Source organism: Erithacus rubecula, assembly GCF_903797595.1.
Source record: "Erithacus rubecula genome assembly, contig: SUPER_Z_unloc_1, whole genome shotgun sequence".
In the NCBI taxonomy this organism is placed as follows: domain Eukaryota; kingdom Metazoa; phylum Chordata; class Aves; order Passeriformes; family Muscicapidae; genus Erithacus; species Erithacus rubecula.
Genome location: NW_027635590.1, coordinates 4,451,581 through 4,479,550, shown reverse-complemented (window position 1 = coordinate 4,479,550; position 27,970 = coordinate 4,451,581). Strand labels below are relative to the sequence as shown.

The window sequence follows — 27,970 nt, the reverse complement described above, 5'->3', positions numbered from 1 at the left end:
ATTTATGGCAGTTGTCAAATGTATAAAAAGGCTGTTTCAAACAATAACAGAGTAATTTATTTTTGCATATATGTGGAGGATAGAAGAGGAATTATATACCACTAGAAATATTTCAGGTTGGATATTAGTAAAAAATTCCTAACAACAAAACTTACCAAACATTGAAATAGATTGTCCAGTGGAATTGAAGAATCTCTGTCAGGAGCAGTGCATATGAAGAATATGGACAAACATCTGAATTACTGATGTATAGCTGGTTTTGTTCTGGAGCAAGTGAATTAATTAGATGACCTTTTGCACTTTCTTGCATTCAAGAGTTTTCCTGAATCTGTGAAATATACAGCATTCAAATGAAATAAGGTAAATCAGGCCAGTGTGATGAAAAATAAAGTTGCTTGCAAAAAAGCAGTGTGATGAGATGTAAATACAGACCTTGCTTAATGTTCTTAAATGAATTCAAATGTTTGAAACGAAAAAACCATTGAGTCCAGAATGCCAAAGGAGAAAAACACTAGTCAAATCATATAGTTACTTCTCTAAGGTCCTAATTTCACCGTTGTAGGCTCAGTTTTATAGAATTACATGCTTATCTGTCAATGTATTGTAGTTTCATTGTTCATATTTATTAATGTGTGAAAATGCTTTTCTGTCATTGTCAAATCCTTCTTGCCCAAACAAGGATTTCTCCAGTTTCTATCCAGATAAAAAGCATGCAAATCCTTATGGTTCCCAAGTGCTCCTGTCTGTATGAGCCGTGTTTCAGGAGAAGACCCAGCAGGAAAGAAATGATCGTGACTTAGAGCTCTGGGTGGCATCTTGCTGGGCTTCTAACCTCTGTGGGATGTGTCCAAAATGTTTTATCTTAGAATATCTCTGTCACCAGAAATACAGCGTTGCATTTCTAAAAACCAGATGCAGAGTACCTACTAGAGTACCTGCAACTGTGTTGTCACATTCAGTTGGACAGTTACTCAAAAGAACATAAATTAGACATGTAGCTGAGGGAAATCACACAGAAAGGAAGAGTGATACCAGATCTCACATCTTTCACCGTGGTTGGCATTTGGTCCAGGCCATTAGAGATAATGCAGTTACCCATTTCCTTTATTTATTAGCCTGTTTTGATAGCTTTCAGAAAAATGAAGACCTAGAAAAACATCAGAAATAGGGAGGATGAAATTTGTTTCCCATTGGGTGGCAACTCTCACCTAAACACTATACAAGAAAGTGGTGGCCTCATGTATGTGTCAGTGGAAGAATTCTTCTTTTCATTCCAGCCCATAAGTTCACAAGTTTCAAGGTCTCTACCACCTGGCTTTTATATGAACAATTAAAGTAAGCTATCTGAAACTATACTGCTTTGCAATTTAGTACAAAGTTTTGACTGGAAACAACAATGCACCTGTATAAGTAAGAGCCTTGTTTTTCATGTTTGTTAATGTCCAGGTTTTCTAGAGACTTTTGAAGATGTAAAGAATCAGGAATTGGAACGAAAGGCTCAAATAGAAACCAACATTGTTGCACTCCTGGAACACTCGAGCAGGGTAAGCACGTAGCAGCATTTCCATCCTCCTTTGGTAAGCTAGTATTTTAGACACACAGAACAGGAGAGTGGTTGGACAAAGAAGGATGATGGATTTTATATATTTATACTTACCTACATAATAGTCTCTTAAAATGATTAAACGTTAAACCATGTACAGCTGTAATTAAAAAAGGATTTGTTTAATTTCTGTCTTTTTCTGGGTGAAGAGTTTTGAACAGTATGTAATATTGTGACCAGAACAAAGAAATATTTTCATAGTTTCTGTAACTCTTCATCTCTGCTATAACTAACATTAATAATGATAAATATTTCCAAATACTGCAAAGAAAACGACTGCAATATTTGTTTATCCCTTTGCATATCTCACTTCATGGGTATTCTGTCACTAGTATTACTGAACTAAAAATATCCCAGTTGCCCCTCTGATCTACTAAAAGTATGTCTGAAATACCCTGATGCATAATATTTAATGTAAATATTATAAATTAATAATGTAATTGTTCAGGAACTATTCCCATTTGCAGTCTGCCCTTTTTTATCACTTTCAAGACTTCTATTGATGGTTTTGGCTCCCATTAATTATGTTATAGACAACTTTCATCTGAGTAATATTTTGATTCCATGATTATTTTAATTATCCACTACCTCTTTCAATATAGTATACCTTAAGATATAATTTAGGCACTGTCACTTATTTTACAACAAACTTATATGGAAGCACAGTTTAAATTTGCTGCATTTTTATTTCATCTGTGTTGGCCTGTCAATACATTTTTATCAGAAGCTGGCAGAAAGAAAGTCATTCACGTTTATATCACTCAAATAACAGTGTCATAAGACAGGAGGGTTTCTTACTTGTCCAGTTACCAGTTGTTTCAAAAATACAGCATGTTCTTATCGTTGTTGTTGGTAATACACAGAATCTGAATCATATGAAACAAATTTCATCTGTTACCAATCAAAAGCTGAAGATTATGCAGGAAGACCTAACTTTCAAATCAAGTGAAATGCAGAAATCACAGAGCACTGCTAAGAATCTGATTACAGGTGAGATCAGAAATGGATTTTCTAATTAATTCATTAAAATAATAAAGGCTACCTGCATTGTTACACTGACATCATGTAGAAGATTTCCAAATACCAAGTGATCTCCAAATATTAAAATACAGCAGTAAGTTCACAAATTGAAATGCTTGTGACTAACAGCTTATTTATTTTCCTCAATTTATTTCTATTCATTACATTTATTCATTTATTTATATGTATTATCTGATAGATATTGTATACTATGTATTTATAATAGGTATGTACACTGATTTATACTTGCCTTACTATTATCACTAAATGATCATCTTCCTTGCACAGATATATGTTAAACAAGTGTATTTCAATAGAGGGGTTTAATTGAGCTAGAATTTGATTTTACTAAAAATAAGTTTTTTCATGATCTTGAAGGAGTGTTTAATAAAATGAAGCGGAGTCTTCCACAGTAATCTAACCGTGTATTATTTGTAAATGTAGTTCTTCATATCACTTATTTATAGTTTATGCTTTTCCAAAGGTACCACAGGCAGTTAATTGACAACAACAATGAATAGTTCCCAAATCCCAGGGCTTCAGTTCTGCAGCGTGAATATTCATTTTGACTTTATTTTCAAAATACTAAAATACTGAAAATGCTTGAGTATTTTGAGTATTTCAAAATGCTAAAAAAACTTATTAGCGTCTTGAGGATGTTCTCTGTAATTTCAAAAAGTCTACAGTAGTTTTCTTTCATTCCCATACCATTAGTTCTTTATTTGAACTGTTTATGGTAGAATTGTCCTCACAGTTCTATGTCTTTGCCAATATCATTATTGGTTCAGCAAACCTTTCCTTGTTTGTTTGATTGAAAGGAAGGGGCAGGAATTAAGAATGATAAATCATTTTGTTAGAAGGTTGTTGCGTGTTGTATTTCATAGTAATTTTCAAAATAGCAGTATTGTGACTTCAAAGTAGTTATGAGTAAATAAGAAGTTTTTTGGCACAAAATATTAGGGAAATTGATTTTCTGTTGTATGTTTGAACACTTATTGTTTGCTTGTCTGCAGCTATTCATTTTGCAGTTGTAGTGTAGTTTAAATTTCTGGTTCTTATATTAAAAGTTCAAATACGACTTTTTGTCTTTCCTATAAGCATTTTACAATATTTTACAATACAAGGATGTTCTGGAAACATGTAGTGCTATAGAGGCATTATTGAAAGAAACATATCTTTTTCTGCAAGGGAGGAGGAGGAAGTTACAGTACATAATTTTTAGCAGACAAATTATTCCTAAGTAAATGTCTGACAGCTAGGATTCACAGATAGTAGGACAAACAACTAAAGATCCTTTCAGAAATGCAAAGAATGCACAGTTTGCACAGTTGAAGTTCCTTCTAACCTTTGAATTACAGCACAGTCATCTTCAGGATTTTTTTGTTATGATTAAAATCTTTATTTCCATATTTTCGTGCCATAACAAAGATATAAAAAGTCCACCAGCAGAACCCTTAAAAAAATTAAAAGAAAAGGAAACCATGAAGGGTAAACAAAAGCACTGATGGCATAGTTTCCCAAAAACATTTCCTTGGGTCACTGTAGTTTGTTCTGAGAATTTGCCACTGCATACACACTGCATACTAGATGCTGCAACTTCATGGTCTATCAGAAGGAACTGGGCTGCATCCTTTTCCTGTCTCTTCCCCTAGAGGAATTTTGATTTTTTTTTCAGTTTTAAGGTTTTTGTATTCAGTCTGCTACTGGATAAGGATAAAATTTGCTCCTTCCAGTTTCTTTCTCCAGAAAGTGTTAATGGATAGGAATACCTATTGCAGTCACATTGTGGTTGTATAAGACATTACAGTTCAATAATTTTTTTTTGCCTTTTTGGCGTTTAAGTTGGTACTGCTCTTTCTGTGAGAAATAAATTCCAACTGGTCAACTATGTGTAATTTTAAAATAACAAAATATGTACATTAGAACATCTATATAAAAGGTTAAAATGCTGTGATAAAACCCAAGTAAATTCTCATTAACATCTATAGTTGCTTTCTGCTATTTCCTTCCAATCTGAGGGTTTTTATTACTATATTTTTTTACTGTTTGTGATCTAAAACTCTTATTTACTGATGGCCTTAAGCATTTGTCTTAAAACCACAGTGCAATAGGGACAAGAGGAATAAAGCTGTGATCTGTTTAGTTGTGGTTTACAATCTGTCTCTGACCAATACCAGAAACTTCATTGTGAAACTTGGTGCAGCTGTGAAATATTGTAGATACAGTGAAAGTGTTTTCTTAAGCCCTTTGCAGTGGATGGCAGACTGTGAATTACTTCCATGTGAAGTAATTAAATCAAAAATATTTTGATTTTAAATCCTTCTTTTAAATCACATGGGCATTTTTCATATTTATATAAATGCCCCTTGCACATACAGGACATTTTCAATCTTACCTTATGGATCAGCTTTACTCAGGATAATTTCAAATGGTATACAAAAGTCTTGGTTTTTCTTCGTTTTGATTTATTTTGAGGTTCCTAAATAAATCATAAAAGTGCTATTTAATAAGCCAGAAATGTTAATAAAAGGAAGTGTTTCACTCTAAAATATAATTTTATGTGTATTATATTTTATAATTATATGACGTAAATACACAAGCAGAGGGATTAGTAGCAGAATCTTGCTCTGAGAGTGTTTTGATCAGGGGAGATTTTCCCATATAAATCCACTGACAAAACTGTACCCAGCTTTTGGAAAGGTGAACACCCTTTCTGTCACATAGACATATCTATTTTCTTCTGCCTTAAAGATTTATACTGCTTTGGTTAAGTTGGGGAGGAAATTTTCTGTCTGTTTTTTCAGCAGATCAGCATAAATCTCAGAATGCAAACCTATGCCAAGAAAATATCTTTTGTGCAGTCTCATTCCTCCCAATGGCCTGTGTTGCCTAATACTTTGGAGTGTAAGAAAAAACTGCATTATCTGTGTTGTTCTTGTGAGTTAGACACAGATCTGAAACTTAAGAAGATGTAGCCATGTGTTTAATGTTCAGGAATGTGAATGAAATGCAATGACAGGTCAAGTCACAAAACCATCCAAACTAAGTCTAGCCAACATCTAGACCTTCCACATTTTGAGTAGGTAGCTTACCCCTAGACTGAGCCCAAAGTATTTTTATGACTTTGTGTAGCTGTATTTTTCCTTCTCTCTCATGTCTCATGTCTGGACAGTTTCAATCTCTAGAGTCCTCTTTATGTCAAAATCCACCCATAGTTCTAATTCCTTTAATTACCTGTAACTCTGTTATGTTTTTAATGGAGTGTCAGAAGTAAATGCTGTATATTGCAGCCCATATTGTTGTTGTAAGCTGTGGTCTTTTCTGTGGATATTTGAAAGTATGTATGAAAGCTTTACTGTACAAAGCAAATGTTTAAAGGAAGTTTGGCCATTTGTTGCCCTAAAATTAAACCTTATCTATATTCAAGCAGCATGAATAAAAATAGCAGTATGCTAAAAAGTTAATAAAAATAATTCTTCAGTTTGTGGGAATCATTACAATAAACTTTTTCTAAGTTATCACTACTGCTTTAAGATTGTAGTACTATAATTAATTGTGTGGTGCTATAAACATTAAAAGTAGAAACTCTGTGAAACAGAAGATCATCACATTTTCATTGCTCTTCACTTATGCATTATAACACAATAATTATACTGTATGAGTCTAACTTGTGGCATGGTTGTGAAGATTTTATTTCTTTCACATTAATCATTCCAAAAATATAAAAAATCAGAAGTATATTTAGGAACTGTTCATATTGGTTAAATATAACATAAATCTTTATATAAAGGGCCATGTATTATGAAAAAAAATAGTGTTAATTAGATTGTGTGTCTGGTGATCTAGAGAGTCAAAAACTGCAGATGGACCTCCAGAAAATGGAACTGTTGGAGGGCAAGATGGTTGGTGAACTGGCTTCTCTTAAAGACAAAATTGAACAGACAAAAGCCGAGTTGGATATCTACAATAATTTGCCAGCTCTAAAAGCATCAGGAGAAGAAAAGAGAAAGGTAATGAAAGGAATGAAACAAAGTATGTGCTTTTGAACAGTTTTGAGCAGTTAGTTCAAGGAGTTAGTTAGTTCAAGGAGGGGAATCCAGTTTAGTGACTGACAGTCCTTCCTGACAGCTAAAAAGCAGAATTGCGCATCAGTGTAAATGAATCCAAATACTATCTTGCTTATATGCGTGACTTATTAACTGAGTACATATAGCAGGTATTCAGCAGAGCATCTTTTGATAACCTCCTTCCACAAAATCTCCCTGTTCTATTTTAGCAATTCAGCTAAACTCCTACGTAATTTCTGACTACTCATAGCTTTGAATTTAGCAATCTAACACAGAACACAAGCAAAAGAGAATTTCCCACAAATTCTTAGTATCAGCATTCTCACTGGTGTTCATACACTATTGTCTAAGAATACATCTTGGTCATAATCATTATTATTTTTGGGATAGAGCATGCACTGCTAGAGAAAAACCTAGGAGTTCTTTATGCATATGAATGTGTTCTAAAAGGAAAAAGTAGCATCTTGAAAAGTAAATTGAAGTAATGTGCCTGAAGCCTACAGCAAGTGAATTCATCCATTAATCAGTTTGCATTGGGCTTTTTTCTAACTAGAAACTCCAGGATGACAAAGAAAAATTAACAAAACGCAGCCATGCTTTTAAGAAAATAATGGACCATTTGAATACAGAGTATGAGACACTAAAAAAGGAGCTGCAAGAAAATGAGACCCATTCTCAGGTATAGGTCAAGTTACATATTATCCCTTCAGTTGTTTCTTTCTTGGTTTTGATTTTCTCATACACATGAAGCATTGTACAGACAGAATCTTCTTTCTCGATCAGTTTTCTAAGTCATGTCTTGCATGTATGTAGCTTTATTTGTCGTTTTCAAACAAAAGTTAATACTGTGCCTACAAATGGCTTATAAGCTTTGGATTACTAGCAGAGATCTTTCTGAGCTAAAAGTTTTGTGTATCCTTTAAATTTGTCTTAATCTTGCTCAGAACTCTCTACCTTCTGCCCTTCCTTTGTTTCAGTAGTTTGAGGAGGAACTTAAAAATAAACAGTAGGGGGAAAAAAAAAAAAAAAAGTCATTACTAATTAGCTAAGATCCCTTTTGCTTTTAAAGTCATGATGATATTTTTTTCTATAAATCTGTGCTATTAATTCCATTTTCCTTTTTCCTATTCTTCTGCTCTTTGCAGGCCACTGAAGTTTAAGTGTTTGTTCACATTTAAACAACTTTGGTATATATGTATGTTTACATTTCAAAAGTGAATCAGGAAAGAAGATGTTTATTACATCTTGGGCAGCTTCTATTCTTTCATTATAAACACACACAAATTTCTGTCCTTTTGGTGTCAGAGCTTTACTGGCATATATTTTTGAATGCACAGAAGAAAAATAGACAACCTTAAAATAAGGTGGAAAGGGAAACTTATTTTTATTAATGCATTTCACTTTTTTTTTTTAATTGAGCCCATTGAGATATTTGTCCTTTAGAACTGTTATTTTTTCTAATACAGTAAAAACTGAAGGTCATATTGTACCTGTTTAAGTTGGCTTTCTTCTGAAATAAATGTTGTGGAGCAAATGAGAAGATATAGCTCTGACTGAGGCATATGTGTCCATTTGTAGCATCGGATTGTTTTAATCATTCTAGGGTGGTGATATAAATCCTCAAAGCTACATGCCAAAGTGTGCAAGACTTGAGATACTGTGTATTTTTTTTTTCCCAAGATCAAATTCTAGAGTTTAGGTAAATGAGAAATGCATACCCAAACGTGTTAAGATACTTGCATCATGAGGCTTAATGTTTATATAAAATAGTAGTTGTACAGCATTTCTTCAGTTCATTAAGCTGTGGCAGTTCTGTTTTCATGTATGTGAAAAGGATTTGTTTCTTTACTTTTTATGTTCTGACTGTAAAAAAATGAGGCTGAATTAAGGTATGTCTTATAATAACTGATTACTTGACATGCATCAAGCATTTTGAAGTACAAATAATGTTCATAAATGTGGAGGAGTTGGGCAATTTTGCAAGATGTCAACTGGTCTTCAAGCAGTCACTATAAAAATACACTGAATCTTTCCTTTTCTCTGTGCAAGATAGTAAGTATTTCAGTTCCAGGCTCCTTTAATGACTGTGCGTGCAGCAATGTCTACGAACAGGACAATAAAAATTCTATTTGGTCAGAAATACCTAGTCTTGGAGACAAATGATTGCCTTGTTTGCTGCAAGCTTGTACACTAGATAACTGATTCTTTACTGTTAAGGTTTGACTTACACAGAAACTATTTTCATCTCTTCCAGCTTAAAAACAAGCTTTTAAAAGTTTTCCTTATTTATTACCTTAGTTTCCACTTAAAGTTTAGTCTTAGAGTGATTTTAGTTTTACTTTTAAAAATAACATCTTCATATCTTGAAACGCAGAACCTTGAACAGTAGCATCAGAAAAACAAATACAAAATTGTATTGTAAGGAAGCAGCCATCAATATAATGTCCACATTAGTTTCCTGTTGATGCTGAAAGTATTGAAGAAGTGCCAGCACTGAACCCACACTCTTACAATCTTCTCGCTGCAGCTCTGTTCTTATCACAACTTCTGCCATCAGACAGGAAACTTAACTATGGAAGTAAGGAAGTTTCTTCTGTGCAGTGCAAAATCCAAGACAGTGTCAGGAAATATTGTATCTTTGGTGAATTTAGATCTTACTGATTCTATGAAAAGATCAATCTAAATGATATGAAACATAATGAGAATTAGTATCTCCCTGAATTTTTCACCTTTTTATTTCTTGAATTCTCATCTGATTTTTTTCATCAGTGCTTTTATAGAGATAGATTATGAAGCCTAAATTATATATGTTCTGTGTTTTTAATGTGATCTTATGTGTTGATAGAGTACAAGGCACTGATACAAAATTATTTGTGTAAAATATGTGCATAATTATTACCGTTTTCATTTTTGGCTCTTTTTGTGTTTTCAGCTTACAAATTTGGAGAGGAAATGGCAGTACCATGAGCAAAATAACTTTATGATGAAGGAGTGTATCCTTTTCTTTAAGAAGTAAGAGTCAAATTCACACACTGTATTAATTGAGGAAGAAGTCTGTTTCCTCCAGCAGAATAAGACAGGACGGAATGGGCTGCAGAAGACAAGGGAGGAGGGGAAAGGCAGTCCTTTGCAAATATCTGGTTAGTTGGTGGATATTATATATAGCAAAACTTGCATGTGTTGTCTGAAACAATGTTACAGGGTCCTAAAGCATAAACTTTGTCTTGCAGTCTGGAATTTTTCCTTCTTTCTAAGGTTTGCCTCTGGGTTTCATACAAAGTTTATCTTCACATCTGTCCAGTCTTACCTGATGTTAATCTGCCAATGTCGCATCGTTTGAAAACATGCTGGGGTGGGGGAACTGTCTTGTAGCTCTCTCTTTATGCATTCCAAATTAACAGGTTGTACTCCAGTACTCATACCAGCAAAATTGTTACTTACTGATTTTCAAATTACTTTCATAAGGTAGTTGTTGAAATTAGGAAAAGCACTGAAGTTTGTTTTAAATAGAATTGATGGTTCTTCTCATCAGATACTATTTTCCTATTTCTCTCCTTAGTTAGATCTTTGTCTCCTTAGATAGAGAGTGGAATAGGACCAGGCTGCACTTTTATTTTACATTCTAGGGACAGTGAATTCACTGCAATAAAATTACTCCTTTAAAATTATTTAATAAATCAATTTTTTTTTTTTTTAAATGTGAAATTTCTAAGATAGACAACATTACTCTTACATGATTACAGTAGCAAATGTAGTTGGTAAAGATAACACCAAAACTAGACTCCAACATCTAGTGTAGTGTGTTGGACAGTGAATTCCTTAATGTCTCAGAAAACGGCACAGGATATATTTCAGGCAATTCTGTAATAGCCTAGCCATCACAGAAATAATACTGATGGTGATGATAATTATTTAGTAATTATTGCATGTATATATAGCTATATATATATGCATATATATTTTTTTTATTTATTTTTTTTAATGTTGTTTTGTGCACTTACCAAATATCCCATTTCTCAAATCTGGTAAGTGCTCTAATTCTTAGAAAAATATCTACAAAAAGTTTTGGACTGTGTAATATAGTTGGAGCCACATTCTCTTTAAGGGAGCCTCTACAGGAATATTTTATTAAGTCAATCTCTTTAACACAGTTTTTCTTAACAGAAAAGACTGTAAGACAAACAAAGAGAAAAAGTTGATCAGGATATTAATGAATCTCTTAACTTGGTATGAAATATTGCCTATCCAAGTGCAGACCCTTATATAGAGTACTTATGTCTGCTTGGGCTACTGGAGAGAGACTTCTTTCTTGGACTGGGACTTTTGTAGCCAGCCTGTATGGCTGTTTATTACTGAGTGCCTTGAAATGGTTTGGTTTGCAATGTAACAATAAGCAGAGTCCTTCATGAGGGACTTACTGCCTATATATATGTTTATAGAAAACAAAAGTGACTTAGGCCTGCTATCGCTTCCTTTCTACAGTGTTTGTCATGAGATGGCAGCTGCTAAATTAGTGTAAATCTTTTAGCCCCAGTTTGAGTTTTTTCCACTATTTTCATCCTTTCATCCCGTGACAGTTTTCATAGAAGGAAATGTATGGTGTTGTGGTTTCCTTGTGATCTGTGATTCTGCTCATGTTTACACTGACAATTTGTTTCCTTAATTATGTTAATCAGTCATAGCAACAAAAAGTCGGGAGAGTGACTACCAGCCAATAATGAAAAATGCAAGAAAGCTGGTCAAAGAATACAACGAAGCTCTCATAGAAGCTTTACAGAACACCAAGAACTGAACCCAGGCATTTCCTTCCTGCCCAAATGGACCAACAATGAGAGATGTGCAAAGGCTGTGTGGAAAGCTGGACTGTTGAGATCATTCACTCACCAACAGGGTGACAGACATTCTTAAAATTATTTTTCCAGGCTTTTAGAGGTTACAGATTTTAATACTATTCCTTATTTTGCACTGTTTAAAATTTTTAGAAATAAACATACAAATTTTAGAAACAGAAAGAACTACTGTCCAGTGAGTTACTGAGGCCCATTGCTGAATTGCATCTCAAGTGTGACACACTGAATTTCTAATTGTCTTGTAGTCCTACCCCTGCCAAATGGAGCAGAACTGCTTGACAGGCTGTCCTATGCATTATCTCAAATGAAGTATGTAATAAGATGTGGTAATATCAGCATACCATACCTATGTAGATAGCAATTTATACCAAGTAAGGAGAGCATCTAAGTATGTGAAGCATCTTTTAAAGTTGAAATTGCTTCAACTTTAAAATCAACTGTAAAATCTTACAATAAAGGCAAGTGCCAGCAAATTTTCATTTCCTACTGGAGAATTAAGTTCTTTATTTTTTAAGATGTAATTATAAAGAGCAAACTGTTAAAAAGTAGTGAAACATATCTAACAGTGATTTTGTGTGGAGCATTTTACTGCTGTAGTATTCACCTGTAAAGGAAATAGCAAAGAAAATTATTTGTATTTTCTGCAATGTTTTTTCCCTTCAGTTTCAAGCAGCAGTGTCATATGGAACTTCTGACAAAAATCCACAAGAAGGAGTTTCAATATAGAACAAAAACAGGACTTGGAAAATAACAATGTACTTTATGATACAGAAATTTTAGAAGATGTTTAAATAAAAAAAAAATCCACTTATATACTTATATACTTGTCTTACATTCTACATGTAATGTATTTATAAACTTATTATTGATAATTTTTTTCACCTGGTATATTTGTAAGCTAATCCTGATCAAGTAGAAGAAGCACAGTTACTATTGATAGAGGTCTTAGCTAAAGAGTAAACTAGGCTTGTAGAGAGAAACTACTAAAAAGCAGTGGTATCTGGATTTATAGTTGTTTCTCTCTCTTAGAAAAGTTTTCCAGAGAAGAGGTAGACTATTCACCTCACCTCATGAAACTGGAGTAGAGAAATTATTAGGAAATGTTCTGACTCCATTAAAATAGTTCTGTATTTTTGTCACTAATTTCCTCAAATCTGTGGTCATCATTTTGAGTATAAAGAAATCTGTAAGCTAAACATACTGAAGGTTTGTGCAGAGAGCACTGTATTTGCTAATTTCATTTGCTACATTCACCTCACTAAATGGTGTTGCTCTATATATTTAGAATATTTAGAGATAATGGAATGGGATATCTATAAACTAAGGACTGTTATCTAGGGGAAATTCCCACTAAAGTCTCTTCCTTCCTGTTGGAGTTTCAGCTATTCCAGAGAAAGCTCATTATTTGCAGAGATAAAGTTGAAGTCTAATATTCTCACCAATCAAACCATCAGCCAGAGAGATCACCTCCTGAATTCCACTTGCACTAGAATAGCATAGTGTAATGAACAATGGAAAAAAGCTGCAGACTGAATAAACAGACTGCTTTGACTTTGCTTTCTCTCGGGGCAGGGGAAGGTTTTATTCCTTGGTAGTGATTCTCTAAGATAGCATGGTAAAGTTCACAGGTTTTTGCTGTGTTCACAGGAGGTGCCTGTCATGAAACCCTTTTCTCCAGGATGTTATTCTTTTTCTTGCTCTCCTGAAGGATCTTCAGATAACTTGTTTCTGTGTTAGAATCTCATCACTCAGGGTCTTCAGATAACCTGTTTCTATATTATAATCTCTTCACTCATTCTTTCTCTTAACAATTCACCCTTATGATCCTTGATAGCCACCATTTTCATGGCTGAAAAGAGCTGTGTGGGTTTTGAGTGATGAACTATGTGGCAAGTATTTCATCTCCCTGTGGAAGTTTATTAACTCACTCCTAGTAGTGAACTGAGTAAATTGTATCCCTTTGTAGTTCCTCTAGTGTCAGTGAAAATCACCTTTTCTTTAATTCTTTATCTTTTTTATTTATTTATTTTTTTTTGTACACTTTAGGTACCAGATAATTATTTTTTTCACTAAAGCTCCTGTGTATACTTCAGTAACACAGATTGCTGTCTACCAATCTTCTATCCTTTTTATACTATGACTTCACACTGAGAGGACCTTAATTAATTGGCAGCATCTGCAGAACGGAGATATTTAAAATCTCTTCTGCTCACCTCCCTCACCAGGGCTGAGTAAGTATCACCTCCCTCAGCCTGCCTGGCAATGCTCTTCTCAACTTACCCCAGAATACGGCTGACCTGTTTTGCTGTGCGTTGTTGGCTCTTGGTCAGCTTGGTGTACACCAGGAAGGGCTCCAAGGTCCTTCTCAGTAAAGAAAGTGTCCAGACCCTCAGCCCTCAGTGTGCATGGGTGCCTGATTGTTCCTCCAGAGGGGCAGGATTGTGCATGTATCAGTGTGGAAGTTCTTGGTATTCTTGGATGCCTGCTTTACCTAATTAGATCACCTCTGAACAGCCACTCCTCCCAGCTTTGTGTCATCTGCAAAGCTCCTGAGGGTGAGCTCTGACCCATCGTCTAGGTCATCAGTGGAAAGGTTTAACAGTATTGCCCCAATGTCCATGGCGATGGTATTCCATACAGACTGGCCTCCAACTGGGCTTCAGTCCCCTGACCACACAGTGAGTCCCAAGCCTGCTTATTTAACCATACTTTGTAGCTTATCTGTGGGGATTTAATGGAAAATTCTGGCAAAGACCTTGCTTATGTTGAGGTAAACAACATCCACACCTCTCTCTTTGAACACTGAGTTAGTTGCCTAGTTGTGGACAGCTATCAGGTTATTAAACATAATTTCTGCTTCATAAATCTGTTCTCTTCACATCATCAACTTCCCGTCCAGGGAAATCATATCCAGCCTTGTTCTCCACAATTTTTTGGGGGACTGAAATGAAGCTGACCGGTCTGTCATTCCCTGGATCACTCTTCTTGCTCTTTTGAAGGTAGGAGTAACATATAGCTTTCAGTACTCAGAAGTCTCTCCCTTACTGCCATTAAAAAAAAAAAAAGGAACTCAAGAATGACCTTGCAATGCCTTAAGTCAGCTACCGCTCTACACATGAGGACTCACCTCAACAAGCTCTGTGGAATTACATGTAAGCAGTTCGTTAAAAGTTCCCATACCTAGACTCCCTTCAGTAAGTTGCCATTGAGGCTTAGAATGCCAGGTTTGACAGATACTCTCACTCCACATCCCAGTCTGATGACACACTGTATGAAAAGAAGCGTTTCAATTTAAAAACTGTCAACCAAAGGATCTTTTGTTGCCATGTTATTTGCTTGAGAGCGAGCGCCGGAATGACTGCTGTCGTTCCCAGCTGACGATGGCATGACAGTGCACCAGACCTCTTCCCATGTATTCTGGGAGATCATATTTCCAGGCAAATTGTATTTTTGCTGCAAGCAGAGATTAATCCTATTGTTGGTCTTCCTGCTTCATCTTACCTTCATTACTGTTCATGGTGATTTTTAAAAGCTTGTTTTTCTTTCAAAATAAGTTTGGTTTTTTTATTTCTCTTAGTGATCTCAGAAGACAAAAATTCCTGTGAGCAATTCCAGATAGACAGAACTCTTAGAGTCTTTTCTCCCCGACAACTTGAGTTAATGGCTCAAGTTAGTAGTATTTGCTAGTATTTGCTGTTTCACAATTGTAGGGACATGTTTCCAAGGTGAAGTGTTTGTAAGTTCTTTCAGTACACTTCTATTTTCCTACTACAAGCATAAAACAAAAATACAAGGCATAGAGTGCAGGCTTTATGAAGAGTTGCTAGCCATTGGAATGTCTTGGTTTGAGGAGAAAGATGCTAAAAGCTTACTTACTGTTCTTAAAGTATCTGCTTTGAGTGAGCTCCTTGGTGTCTCATGATGATAAATCATCTGGGTGTGGTGGATATAGCAATTGGAGTGAAAACCCTTCCGATTCTGAAGGTGGTCCTAGAATTGGAGTTCACTTGAACAGCTGCATGTTGTGAATAACAGCTGAGCATCAAATGATATATGTCTTGTATGTGCAGAGGAAGGCTCTGAAATGCAGGTCAATCACTCAGAAGAAAACTGGATTACTCCCAAACAAAATAGTTGTCATCTTTTTCTTTTTAATTCAAGAGGAAGGAAGCTTTTAAGCATTCACTGCAACAGAGATGATCTGAATTAAAATCCTAGCTTTGATCAATCATTTGTTGGGATTGACAGAATCTTGGAGCAGAGGAAGAAATGTTCTTGCACTGACTGGCACTCAACAGTTAGAGGTCCTTCTTTCAGGAAGGAGGACTAACTGGACAATATGCCAAATGTGTAAAATGGGAGGAAATGTTCCACATTAAAAAAAAACCAAAACCAAAACCAAAAACAAAAAAGTAAATTATCCACTCTTGTTTCCTCTTGTAGAGCTAATTCCTTGAAAGCTATGTCCATTTAAAGTGACTGAGCTTGGTTCACTGTGTACTGGTGTCTTTGTATTACCCCAAAGATTTCTGTTGTGCAGCAAAGGATGAGTAAGGTACAAAACCTCTCTCCAACATACAACTCAACTTTGCCCATGAATACTTGTGAGGGGGAGCTCAGCACCTCTTAAAATTAGGAAGAAAAATAAAATAGTGACTGTAGTAGAGATTATCAGTTGCATCAGTGACTTTAACAGTTATGCATGAGAGAAAAAATTCTAAGTAAAGCCTTCAGTTTTCCAAGATTTCTGCAAGATTGCCAATCCCAGTTTTGGAAGAAGAGGCAGGTGGACAGCAAATTTATCACTAAGTTGTACTTGTTCAAAATCACTATTAAAAAGCACTATTAAATAATAGTAGCAGTGATAATTAGTCAGTGGAAGATAGTAGGTTGTACAAGCAGAAGATTAAGTACGAATTTTTGTAACCCTAATAGCTGAGAACCCTACCCCTGAGATCTAGTTGGCATGACCCATGTCCTTGTCCTTGTAAACAACAGTCAGACCTGCAAAGATCACATTTATTTCTCCAGACAACAAAAAGTTAAAATTTTTCTTATTCATGCCCTTTTACTTTAAGCAGTATTATTGCTGTGCACAATTTGGGGAGATTTTATATCAATATATAAAGATATTTGGATATACAATTGTTGCCATTAAACGTAAATACCAGACTCATTTGTCCTTCAAAATATGTTGTAAAAAACTTGCAACGAAAGTAGTAGAACAGAGAAGCAATTTTTTTTGTCGTCCTGCTGACAACAAGCAGGCCATGTATGTTCTAAAATATACATGAAGCATTCTTCAGAGGAATACAAGTGACTCACAGAGTAGAAGTTTTCAGAGCATAGCTGTTACGCAAATGGCCTAATATCCTTTACAATGACTTTACTCTGAAATACTCTGGTGTTTTTTCATCAGCTGAGCTTTCCCTTTGAAAGAAGCATAATATACCCATCAAGTTCTGTGTTTAATTCCATTTAGTAAATTCCTTTTAATTTCAGCGTCAAGGTAGACAGGAAAGAAACACATCCCTTTGGCTAAGCCATTCTGTAGACTGCTCAGTACTTAGCCATTTTCCAGGCTATGTTCTCCAAGAGAAACTCCTTTTAGAAAAGAAAACAAGAATACACAAAAGAAGTGGATCATAGCTATGTTTGCCGCCCTGACTGCCTTCTAAAAATGCATATGCAGGAGAAGCAGTAGAAAAAGCATAAAGAAACTGCACTTCCTCAGAATGAGGCACATCAAAAAACTCTGTTACCTTTTCTACCTCACCTTAAAGTTTCTCAGAACCACCCATTTCAATATCACTGTTCCTCCATACTGTTCTGTCCATGTTTGCATGAGATGTACATCAGAAAACTTTGCTTCCTTCATTTTACCACTTCCACTGAAGTGGTAGGGGAAGTGCTCATCCTGAGTGCTCCCACCAGCAGCTGCACAAGTCCTCTCCCTGGTCTCCTGGCTGCTACCTCTCACTTCCAGATGGTCCCAGATGGATGGCTTAGGGACTACAGCTGGCAGCATAGACTATGTTCCAGAGGAGAGAAGATCCAGAGGATCTGTTTGAGTAAAGAAGCTTAAACCCTAAAATTTGTGAACCTGCATTTCACATTAGCTGACTGTGACGAGTAGTCATTCCTAAAGTTCCTTCACTGCCTCCTACTAACACACATTAACATCACATCAAGGCCAAAGTAATGGCTTGGTTCCAAAAAATGTGATACAACCAGACACTACAAGAGGATATGTGATTTCTGCTAACACATCTACCTGACTAAAGAAGTGCAGTGGCATTGTTTCTTTTTCTTCTTCACATATTTCCATGTGGTACTGCATGTATGAATGGGTTGTCCTTGAGACAAGTATGCTGCTTATCTAAAAAGGAAAGCCTGGTGTCAGTAGTTCAGGGCACTTGACATCATAAAATTAGCCTTCTGAAAAGAGAATGTTTAATGCTAGGGTTATATTTACATGTTGGAAGACAATTTGTTTCCCTGCTGCAACTAATTTGAATTCATTGTGTTGGGAGTTAAGATGTAAAAATGTTTAAATCAGCAGTTAACAATCAACAAAACTGGTGTTTCTAAGGGAAACTCTGAAACTTTTAGAGTCTTTCCAAGTACCTTTAGAAAAGAGAGGAGAGTGGTCTATAGAGCCAAAGTACAGCTGCATACCTACCTGAAGATATGGCAAGAATGCTCATTGGGCAGCCTGATAGTCAACAGCCCCACTTTCAATAAAAGTTAGAGTAACTCAGTACCATATTTTTTTCCTTCTGCCATCCTTACTTTTAGTCTGGTTTCTTTTACTGGCTATCTGATTTTGCCAAAGGCTATTTGGAACTCTTCAGGTCATTAATAGTGAATTCAGGCTGAGACTCAGGATCTGCATTATCTCAGGACTGTCTGTTTTTGGGGGGGGGACAGACAATTCTACTGCACTTCTGTGTCACTCACTAACCCGAGAGTGATCCGATCATCCAGTTTCTGCTTCACAGAACACAAAATGGATATGATGTACCTTAAAAAATACTTACAAGTCAGTCTCATGAAATATAAGGATGAAAATATGAAAGGTAGACCTAGTAGAAACTTAATGTTGAGTGAGAGTAAATCAGAATATTGAAATCCTTTAAATTCTGCAGTAGAAAAAGTTTATAATGTGATTAATTTTGATAGTGGGATAAGTATTTAAACTGTGGCACTTAAGAGCTTTCCAAATAGAAACAGACCTAAGTGCAATACTTTATTGTTTGCTGAATTATAGATGCTATTCTTTATTTCTTCAAAAATGAAGTTTTGTAATGATTTCTGTTTAATCAAGTACACAATCCTGCTGATGCTGGTACATTAAACAAATTCTAACTTGGGTTAGTATGTGTCTCCTCTCTTCAGGCTTCAGCAGGCCTCTGCAACCTTCTTGTATTTGTGGAATGCTACATGTTCAGGCTGTCCACTCTGTTTTGGAGATAAATAACTACCTTGTCATCATGGCAGATGAAATGATCAGTAAGCACAAGCTGGTTCTTCACAAAAGAATGAACAGCTCACCTGGCCTATTTTTCATACTGTAAAATCAGTATTAGGAGCATTGCTTTCTATTTAGGTGTATTTCTAATGGAAACACAATGCATTTCTCCTCAGTGACCTCTTTACAGCAGGAAAGTGAGATTTAAGTGAAAACTTTAAAAACCCTTCTAAACTTAGCATAGCAATCTGAATAACCACAGCTTTGACTGCAGTTCTTTAACTTCCCTCTCCTTCCCCCCTTGCTCCCCAATCCTCAACAAATCAAAAGACATTAAAAAATAATTGAGGATTGGCCAACTTATAAGCAGGTTAAATGAATGACAAAACAGAGCTATCCACTAAATAGGAAATACAATAATACTTAATATCTACTAATACATAAAGTATTCTGATATTGGAGTGATCTCTGCTTGCAGGCTTATAAAAGCTATGGTGCAGTTGGAAAGGAGTAATCTCTGCTGCTTCACATGTAAGAGAATTGTAGTAGTGTTTGTACCTGATACTATGTTTTTGCACTCAAAGTGTATTTTCAGTATAAATTTCGACCTAGTTTGGCTTTCAGTTATATGGAGGGACAGGAGAGACACACATAAGGAACTCTAGGCTGCTGCCTTCCCATTTGCTGTGGTTGTAACCCATCTCTCCTTGTGGCAATAGATCTTGGATGTGCAGGACTTCCTCTGTGAAATCTGCACTATAAGCAAAGACTAAAAAGGAAATTAAATAACAGTAGATAACCCCATTTCCAAAATTTTGCTGAACATTCCTTTTTCTGTATTTCCATAAAAGTCATTCTGTCTGTTGGCATCTTGGCAGGACTACAGAACTTCCAAATATTATATTGTCATGGATCATGTTTAGACAAGTGGCAAATAAAATTGCTCTTTATTTTCAATTCTGTTTATATATTTGAATGCTGCCTTTCCATTTATTTATTTATTTATTTCCTGCTTTTCTTTGTGTTTTGTTTTATCTTCCTAGTTTCAAGACCTCCCTGAGTGATGCAGGCATTTTAATCCCACTGAAGTCATAATAACTCTGTACGAGATTTATTATTGCAACAAGTTTTCAGTCTGTTTCCAATTGTCAGATGTAAAGAAAAATTGCTTCCAGTGAAATACATTAACTAAGGGAGTACTTTGCTGGATTGTGGATGGCTTTGGTCTATATTGGATTCAGCTGGCTGCTTTGTTACTGTTTTCTTCATATTTTCATTATTGTGTGCAGAAATGCATTGCATCTAGCAGTTTACATGTGGATTAAATAAATAAAGGAAAATATGATAGCACTCTGAGAAGTTAGCAGACGTGGACTTTAAGAAGGAGATAATAACACTTTCCACCTTCTGTTCCTAGGTGGAGGATGTTTTACTTGCACTCTCCCGCCTGCTGGAGGATGCCATCATTGTTCCTATTCTGCTGACTGTGAACAACAGCAGTCCCCTGCTTCTCCAGCAGCTCCAGATAATTGTTTTGATGTATTGCTGGATGGACGAGATTTGCACTGCCCTTGCAGTCCTGCTGATACAAAAATGCCTTTAAGATCCTGCCTTTCCCATCCTAATCTACAAAGGAAACAGGAAAAAGGAACTTAAACTCCCTGTACTCAGACAGCAATGAGACTGTTCCAGCCTGCGCCAGTGCTCTGATTTCTTGCCTGTGACTTGTAAACAGCGTACCATGCAGGACAAGAGCAACTGCTAAAGGTCTACCCCGGGGAAAGGATACTCCATGAGCGACTGTAAGAACTGGATGGATACACTTTGGAAAGCATGGACCCTCTAGCACACCTGGTTCTCTATGGATTCAGCCTGTTGATTTCAGGTAAACTTTGGCTTTAATTGCTGTAATGGATCTGTCATGCCTTTCTTTATTTTTCATGCAGTATGCACCTACCTTTTTACTGTCTACCCTTCACTCCAGTATTTACCTTTACTGATTTAAGTATTCCTGTTTGTTTCAGTGAGTCCACTGTTCTGTGTAGAGATCTTTCTGCGGGTGAGAGCAGGACTGGGGCCAAGCAACTGGTGGTGATTTAACTGCATGTGGGATCCACTGCTGCAGCTTTTAACTGTTGAAGTTATTTATTGACACATGTTGCAGCAATGATTTTTTTTCTGCCAAATGGTACCAATATTTTAATATAGCTAAAAACTTTGAAACCATCTTTCCCTAAGAAATCTGTTCTAGATACAGAGTAAATGTCAGCTTCTTCTGTGACTGACTTTATGACCTAGCTGTGCACTGCATGTGTGTAACTATTCCAGTAACTGATTTTAGGCAAGATTCCACAAGTGAAATTTAGATGAAAGTCAATGAACAAAAAAGAGGGAAAATACAAGATCAACTAAAAACACTTTAAATATACAGTTATATGGTATTATTAGCAATGTCATTAGTTCAGCAAGTCAGAAATTATCATAAGATATATCAGTAGAAAGGTATAAAAAAATATTGTACTGATTAAAATTTAGTTTGCAGTAATTTCAGCATAGCTGAACCTATTACAAGTATAGGCATGAGGAAGACTATCCTCCTGCCATCCAGATTCAAAGTTACTCCACGTTTGAGTATTGCTTCTACAATCCTCATTTTGATTTTCTAGTCAGTTTCTTCTGCGATATCTGTAAAATAAAAATACAAGTCACATGATAACCTTAGACTCTGACTCACCCTTGAACATTATATTGAGATAAATATAGATTGTTCCAGTTCACCTTACAGTAAAAATGTAATGTGCTTGTAGAAATGCAAATTGTCCTACAATGAAAGCCAGAAAGTAGCAAGAAAAGGCAGAAGCCCTCATTTCCATGCAAATTTCTTCACAATTGTTTTGCACAGATTTTCTTGATTAGCAGCATGCTAACAGCTGTTGATAATAAAATTGTGAATATGAGATGTTACTTTTGGCATCTATAAAAAGCTAGAGGTTAATGCAGACCAAAAAAAAAAAAAAAGTTTTTAATCTGTTGAAATGATGTTTAGAAATATTCTTTTCTAACAATTGCCCTAATAGTCTGATATTGTTATTACCAATTCCTCTTCTTTGGCTTCAATATCTTGATTGTTTAGCTGCACATGGATTCAACCTACTTACTCTTCAGATCACTCCCAGTTTTACAATTTTTTGGAAATATCTGGTGCTGTAAGCATGATGGATGGAGAAGAAAAGAAAGTCCAGTTATTCCAACTTTTTCCCTTGTCCCTCCTGTTTCGCTGCATGGTCTCATATACCTATTTGACACAGACAGCAACGATGTTCATTAAGACACAAGTACAGGAGAAACAAGTAATTTGCAGAGATTAGCCATAAAAGTGTGGAGAGCACAGACATCGGAGCCCAGCACCGATGAGCTGCTAGTCACTGCATTTTCCACAGGGTCTGACCAGCGAGGTGTGTGCTGTAGTCACACCCATCTCAATAGATCTGTCAGCTTTCCCGCTTTTGTTTGAGAATGATATCATGTTTCCTGGGGCGAGCAGTGGAAGACAATGCGAGCCTGCTTTCCTCTAGATACTGCAGGCGGAGTTCAGGAAAGCAGGAATGAATTCCCTGAGCAGGGGAGGGTCTACACTCAGCACAGACACTGAACTGGCTTAACCTTCTCTCAGATGATTCTGGGCTTCTCTGGGCGTGTTGCTGGGTTGGCACAAAATCCACTCCACCCTTTTTCAAGGTGAAAACCACTGAATTGACTCCCATTAGGAAAAATGGATTCTGATTTAAATTTTTTAAATTTTTAATAGCAGTGCTCTATTATTAGGTAGAGCTAATGGTCCAGTTTGGTAGGTGGCATTCAAAGTATATAGTAATGCTCACTTTTGCACTCTGTCCATACCATAGCACTTGTTCAATTAAACTGATAAGCAGTTGAATTTAATCCTGTTGGGCTTCTTCAAACTAGACTGAGTATCACCACATGCTTTTGGTTTTTTGTTTTTGGGGGTTTTTTTGCGTTGTTTGTGTCCCTGACATTTTGGACCAGCAGAATTATGCTGACATCTATCCTGAAGTATGGATCCAAATGCCAAGCTTGTGGCTAGGTTCAGTCTGTTAAGTTCTGACCAAAGAAGAACTGCAGATTTATTAATTCCTCTAAAGGCGAGGAACGATTGCCACAACTTGTGTTTTGCCTCAGAAATGCCTCAGGCATCCTCAGGTATCCTCAGATGGTTTAGAAATCTGCTTGCAGTTTCTCACAGTGAACTAACAGGAATGTTCAAGTGTGAACCTTATTTTGGCAAGATGATCACCACCAGTAAAGGATTGGTGAAAAGCAACAACAATCACAATTAGCTTCAAGAACATTTCTTTGACTGTTTCTATCAGGAAACAAATATATTGTTAAATGTCTCCATTCTCCAAGATGGAATTTTCTGTACTATAGTTTTGCTGTGCCAATAATCTTAAATCCAGTGGCTTTCCAACAATGCAGAATTTTTTTTTTTCTGATTTAGCTATTGGAGCCATATATGGTAAAAGGCTCAAAAGATTATAACAGCCTATTTAGAAAGAGGTAGCAGTGCAGCAAACCAATGCAGCAAACCACTGCAGTAGCATTCAATAGCTCTCTATTATCGATATTGATGGCTGTAATTTTTTGGTACCAATAGATGTTTTAAAAAAACCCCTAAATTGTCATTATTATGTGACTCATTTTCATAATTGGAAGGTTGAACAACTTTCAACATACATTATCAGACACACATGCACCTTTAGAATGCTGTAGGCTTTTCCAAATGACAAGTCAAAATTTTTAGTTGGGTTGGAAAGTTCTAACAATTCTGTTTCAAGGTTTTTATTTCTCTTTTGAAGCTTTAATTAACCAAAAGAAAACCTGTATTAACCAGTGGCTAATTCATGCTTGTGACAGTGAGCAGGAATGTCATTCTTCCCATAATTAAAGGGATAGGCCTCTGTGGGCATCTTCAAATAGGCTGTTCTCTGATCAAAGTGGCACACCTGAATTTCAGTGTGTTGTGTGGCTGAGTGCTGGAGTTTTGAACCTTACACAAAGAAATTAAGGAAAACCACTTCTGACCTTTTAATCTCAGGTATTTCATAACTATAACTGTGAGGTTTTAATATCAGATATTTGTTACATGACCAGACATTACACTGATGCACAACCTTTCTGACACCTAAATTATAAACTAATGTGAATTAGAGGAATTTTAAACAAATTCACCTTTTGTTCCTGAAGTGTTTTGTGAGACCCTGAAATTGCATCTGCCTGCCATACTGTGCCTGGTTCACATCTACTGCAGTGCAGAGTAGCTCTCAGGAAGCTTGTGTTCCCAAAGGTCATTTCAACAGCTGGTAATAGTCAGAAGTGAAAAGGCATTACATCAGGACTAAAGGAATCAGATCTACATTTTTTCAATATTAACATATGCTATTGTTTTAGATGCAACTTTCATATATAGATACATGAACACACATGCATTATATGGTTTTCATACTTAGTCGTAATTAGAGATGGGTAGATTCCTTTTTTGCTGAATTTTCATTTAAGGGAAAACTGAAGTTGTAATATTTTGCACAGATTGTCTGATACCCACAAGATTTTTATCTGGAAGGCTTTACTGTACAAGAGGGAGAAGAGAAGTCATAAATTCTGACTGTCCCTGAGCAGCTGAGGGCAGGGGAGATGGTCCTTCACATTCTGACAATGAGAATTACTGGGTTTGGAAACCAGCTCTGTATCAGTCACATACATGTGCATGCTTGGCCTAGACCCAACTCCTAAACAAATAAAAACTCTCTCTTGGAAGACCAAGAAGTCATGGTGTTATGAAGAGTGTCAGGTAGACACAGGAGCAATTAATAAAAACCAGATGCACCTACTACTTGTGTGAAACAGATTTATCTCCATGGGCAGGTCCCTCTGTAATGAAATGTCTATCTGGGAGCAAAGTGATGAAAATCTTAGAGAATCTGCCATTAGAACTGCCCTCCAAAGACAGTCCCTATTCTGTGCTGGTAGATCATATTTAGGGTGCTGTTCCACTGTGGTTTCAGTGGAGGCACACAGCAAAGAACAATCCATGTCTAAAACAGAGGATTTTCTATAAGGAGTTTAAAATACTGAATGTTTATATTACAGATTTGATAATGTTCTCTAACTGTTAAACAAGGGTCATCTTGAAGAAGTTAAAAAGCTATCAAAATATATTTTGCAATTCATCACTTGAAACTATTAACCCCTTTAGAGTGTAATGATACTCAGCATTTACTAAGCTCTGAAGGGATTTTTGAAAGATACATTGAGAAATTACCTTTCTCTTTTCAGAAGTGCAAGCTTTTTACTTCAAGGCTGGTATTTTTTCCTTGCCTACTATTTATTTATTTATTTGCACTTCAGCCTGACTAATGAAGTTAATTTCTCCTTTGGAGTGTAACAAGTCTTCCTTGACAATGCAGTTCCAACTGCACTTCTGATTGTGCTGATGATTTTCCCGTGTGCTATTTCCTGGCTGTTCATCACAGACAAGCCACTAGTCAGGGACCTTGGCCTCCTTAGTCACAAAGTGTACTTAGCACCACAAACACTTCTCAGCAACTTTACACAGAAAAATCAGTAAGTGGTGAAGTGAGGGTGCCCTTCTGTACAGGCAAGAGCATATTAGAATGTATTCTCCCAGTGGTCTGTGTTCACAGACAGCCAACCTCATGCTTATTGTATGCACTGACTAACTGTTTACCTATGTTATTTTGCCTACCTCAGCTTGGCACATGCCCACATTCAACAAACAGTAAACATTTGCAGTACAAATATGAGAGCTTCATAATGCATCTGACAAGGGCCAGCCTTGCGATGGACATATTTATTTTGATGTGCACATACTCTCCTGAGGATATGATACCCATATTTTTCTAGCTGCAAATCCAACCAGATGCACCTGAACTACAAGCCTGTTCTACTGGAACTTTCCCACATTCTTCTCCCTTTTCCAGCATTTTCAGCATTACCTGGCATACTGTCAGATTCAAGTACTTGCACAACTGCTTCTAATAGGTTGTTTTCCATTTCACTTGTGGTCAGCCAAGAAATCATGACAAACCATGTTTTGGTTTCTTTCTTGTTTTGGGTTATACACACACACACACACACACAAACCAACCAAAAACACAATTAAAAAATCCCAACACAAACAAACAAACAAACAAACAAACAAACAAACAAACAAAACATATTTAGGCATGGCTTTCCCCCTGGAAACCCCAACTAAGCTGCAGCACAGTTTCTATTCTGGCTTCTTCATCCTAAAAGATTGTTTTGATAGACTGTGAAACTACAGACATGCAAAGAATAAAATAAAACAGTGGCATTTCCTTCCACTGCACCAGAGGCACCCAAAGCAGATGAGCAGATACCAAGATGGGCAGCTCTCATAGCCTTGAAAAGCTACTTTGTTTTTCACACATGTGCTTTACTACTATTACTACTGCTAAGTAGCAGTGTGATAGCCTGTCAGCAATTTTTCATCTCTTACTAGTTTCACAATACCTTCCCCCCACAAATAGTCGCTATTTCTAAGGGCAAGTGGTCTTGGTATTAGAATTAAACATTCCACAGCTGCACATAGTAGTAGCATGTAAAATGCAACAAGATTCTTTAGATAAACAACAAAATAAGTTTTATTGAGAAATAAATGGTTGTTAGCTCATTTATAACATGTTTTTCAGGAGAATTTCTGTCTTTTTTAAAATCCCTGCTGTTCCTGTTGTATGGTGGAGAATCTTAATTTCTTTGAAAAGCAATAATTTGACCCTTGTTTTCTTGTGGAGGAATGAACTGTCAGCAGAGAATCTGACTCACTGGGAGAAATTACCTGAGCTGCTGCTGTCTTTGCATTCCAGAAAATATTTCCAGGACACTTATAGATCACTGAGCCCATACAATGAATACATGGTTTCAAAGCCCCCCAGATTATTTACTTTTTCACAGAATGAACCAAAAATAATATATGTGTTGAGACCTCAGAAAAAAAGAACAAAAATGCCAGATTCTGGTTTGGTGTATGTTCTACTCTCCCTGTGAAAAATATGCCTAAACATTTAATGTTTTGGGTTAGTTTCTGGCTGGCTTTAATAATAAGTAAGGATTACTTTATTTTTTTTCTTTTTGGAAAAGAAGATATTTGGTCTCTATTTTATTTATTTCTTCAAATTAAATTGCATTATTTCCAGCATGATTATCTTGCACATTGGTTAATTAATCAATTTTTTTCAATTTATTGTTTTTTCAGTACTTCCCCAAGAATTAATCAAATGCTATACTTCCTCAGCAGAATTGCTTGTATAGTTGCCATTTGTATTCTTAAATAGATTAATTTAAATCTTGAAACCGTAGAGGATAGAGCTGAAGTTATAACTACAAAAAAAAAAAAAAAAAAAAAAAAGACAATGAAAAATACTGAGGTTTAGGTTATTTAGCAAGTTGGGTGTGTTCTAAATCAAATTTTATTATTTCATGCAGAGGGAGTGCTCATTGTTTTATTTTAAGAAACTTGCTGGAAGAAGGATTGATGACTTAAAAATTTGGGACATACATTTTCACCATTGTCTAAATGATTTTTAAATCCTGCAGTGTGTTGTATGCAATGGACTGTTTCACTTGCTGCATAAAGCACCAAAACTAAGCACAGATTCTACTTTTTCCCTGCCAATATAGTATCTACATGTTTTATATTTCTGTTCACAGACATTTAATAGCAGGAATAATTTGTGTTCCAAGCATTAGCAGTAAAAGAAAAAAAAAAAAAGGTACTATATAAGCATCACATATTACATATATTCTCTGCTTCACATGGTAAAAAATGGAGTGGAATTTATTGGAATTTTCTGTCCTTTAATCTTCTCTTAAATAATTAGTACTTTAAAAGTATTAATCT

The 27,970-nt window shown here is 35.9% G+C and overlaps 2 protein-coding genes across 4 annotated transcripts in view; both read left to right on the top strand.

Moving 5' to 3' along the window:
- IFT74 (intraflagellar transport 74) overlaps nucleotides 1-13,269 on the top strand; it is a 38,626-nt gene extending 25,357 nt beyond the window's left edge. The window contains exons 15-20 of the mRNA XM_079330905.1: nucleotides 1,447-1,544; nucleotides 2,467-2,593; nucleotides 6,470-6,633; nucleotides 7,244-7,369; nucleotides 9,623-9,683; nucleotides 11,367-13,269. Of these exons, the coding sequence (XP_079187031.1) occupies nucleotides 1,447-1,544; nucleotides 2,467-2,593; nucleotides 6,470-6,633; nucleotides 7,244-7,369; nucleotides 9,623-9,683; nucleotides 11,367-11,482 (692 nt within the window). The 3' untranslated portion in view covers nucleotides 11,483-13,269. The remainder of the gene's footprint in view (nucleotides 1-1,446; nucleotides 1,545-2,466; nucleotides 2,594-6,469; nucleotides 6,634-7,243; nucleotides 7,370-9,622; nucleotides 9,684-11,366) is intronic.
- A 7,165-nt stretch (nucleotides 13,270-20,434) lies between these two features.
- The window catches only part of TEK (TEK receptor tyrosine kinase), a 46,575-nt gene continuing 39,039 nt past the window's right edge, over nucleotides 20,435-27,970 (top strand). For 2 of the 3 annotated variants that reach the window (XM_079330897.1, XM_079330896.1), the window contains exon 1: nucleotides 20,436-20,896. In XM_079330897.1, coding sequence (XP_079187023.1) covers nucleotides 20,845-20,896 — 52 coding nt within the window. In that variant the 5' untranslated portion in view covers nucleotides 20,436-20,844. Of the gene's footprint in view, nucleotides 20,897-27,970 lie in introns of all 3 variants that reach the window. The other variant, XM_079330895.1, reaches the window with a different exon arrangement.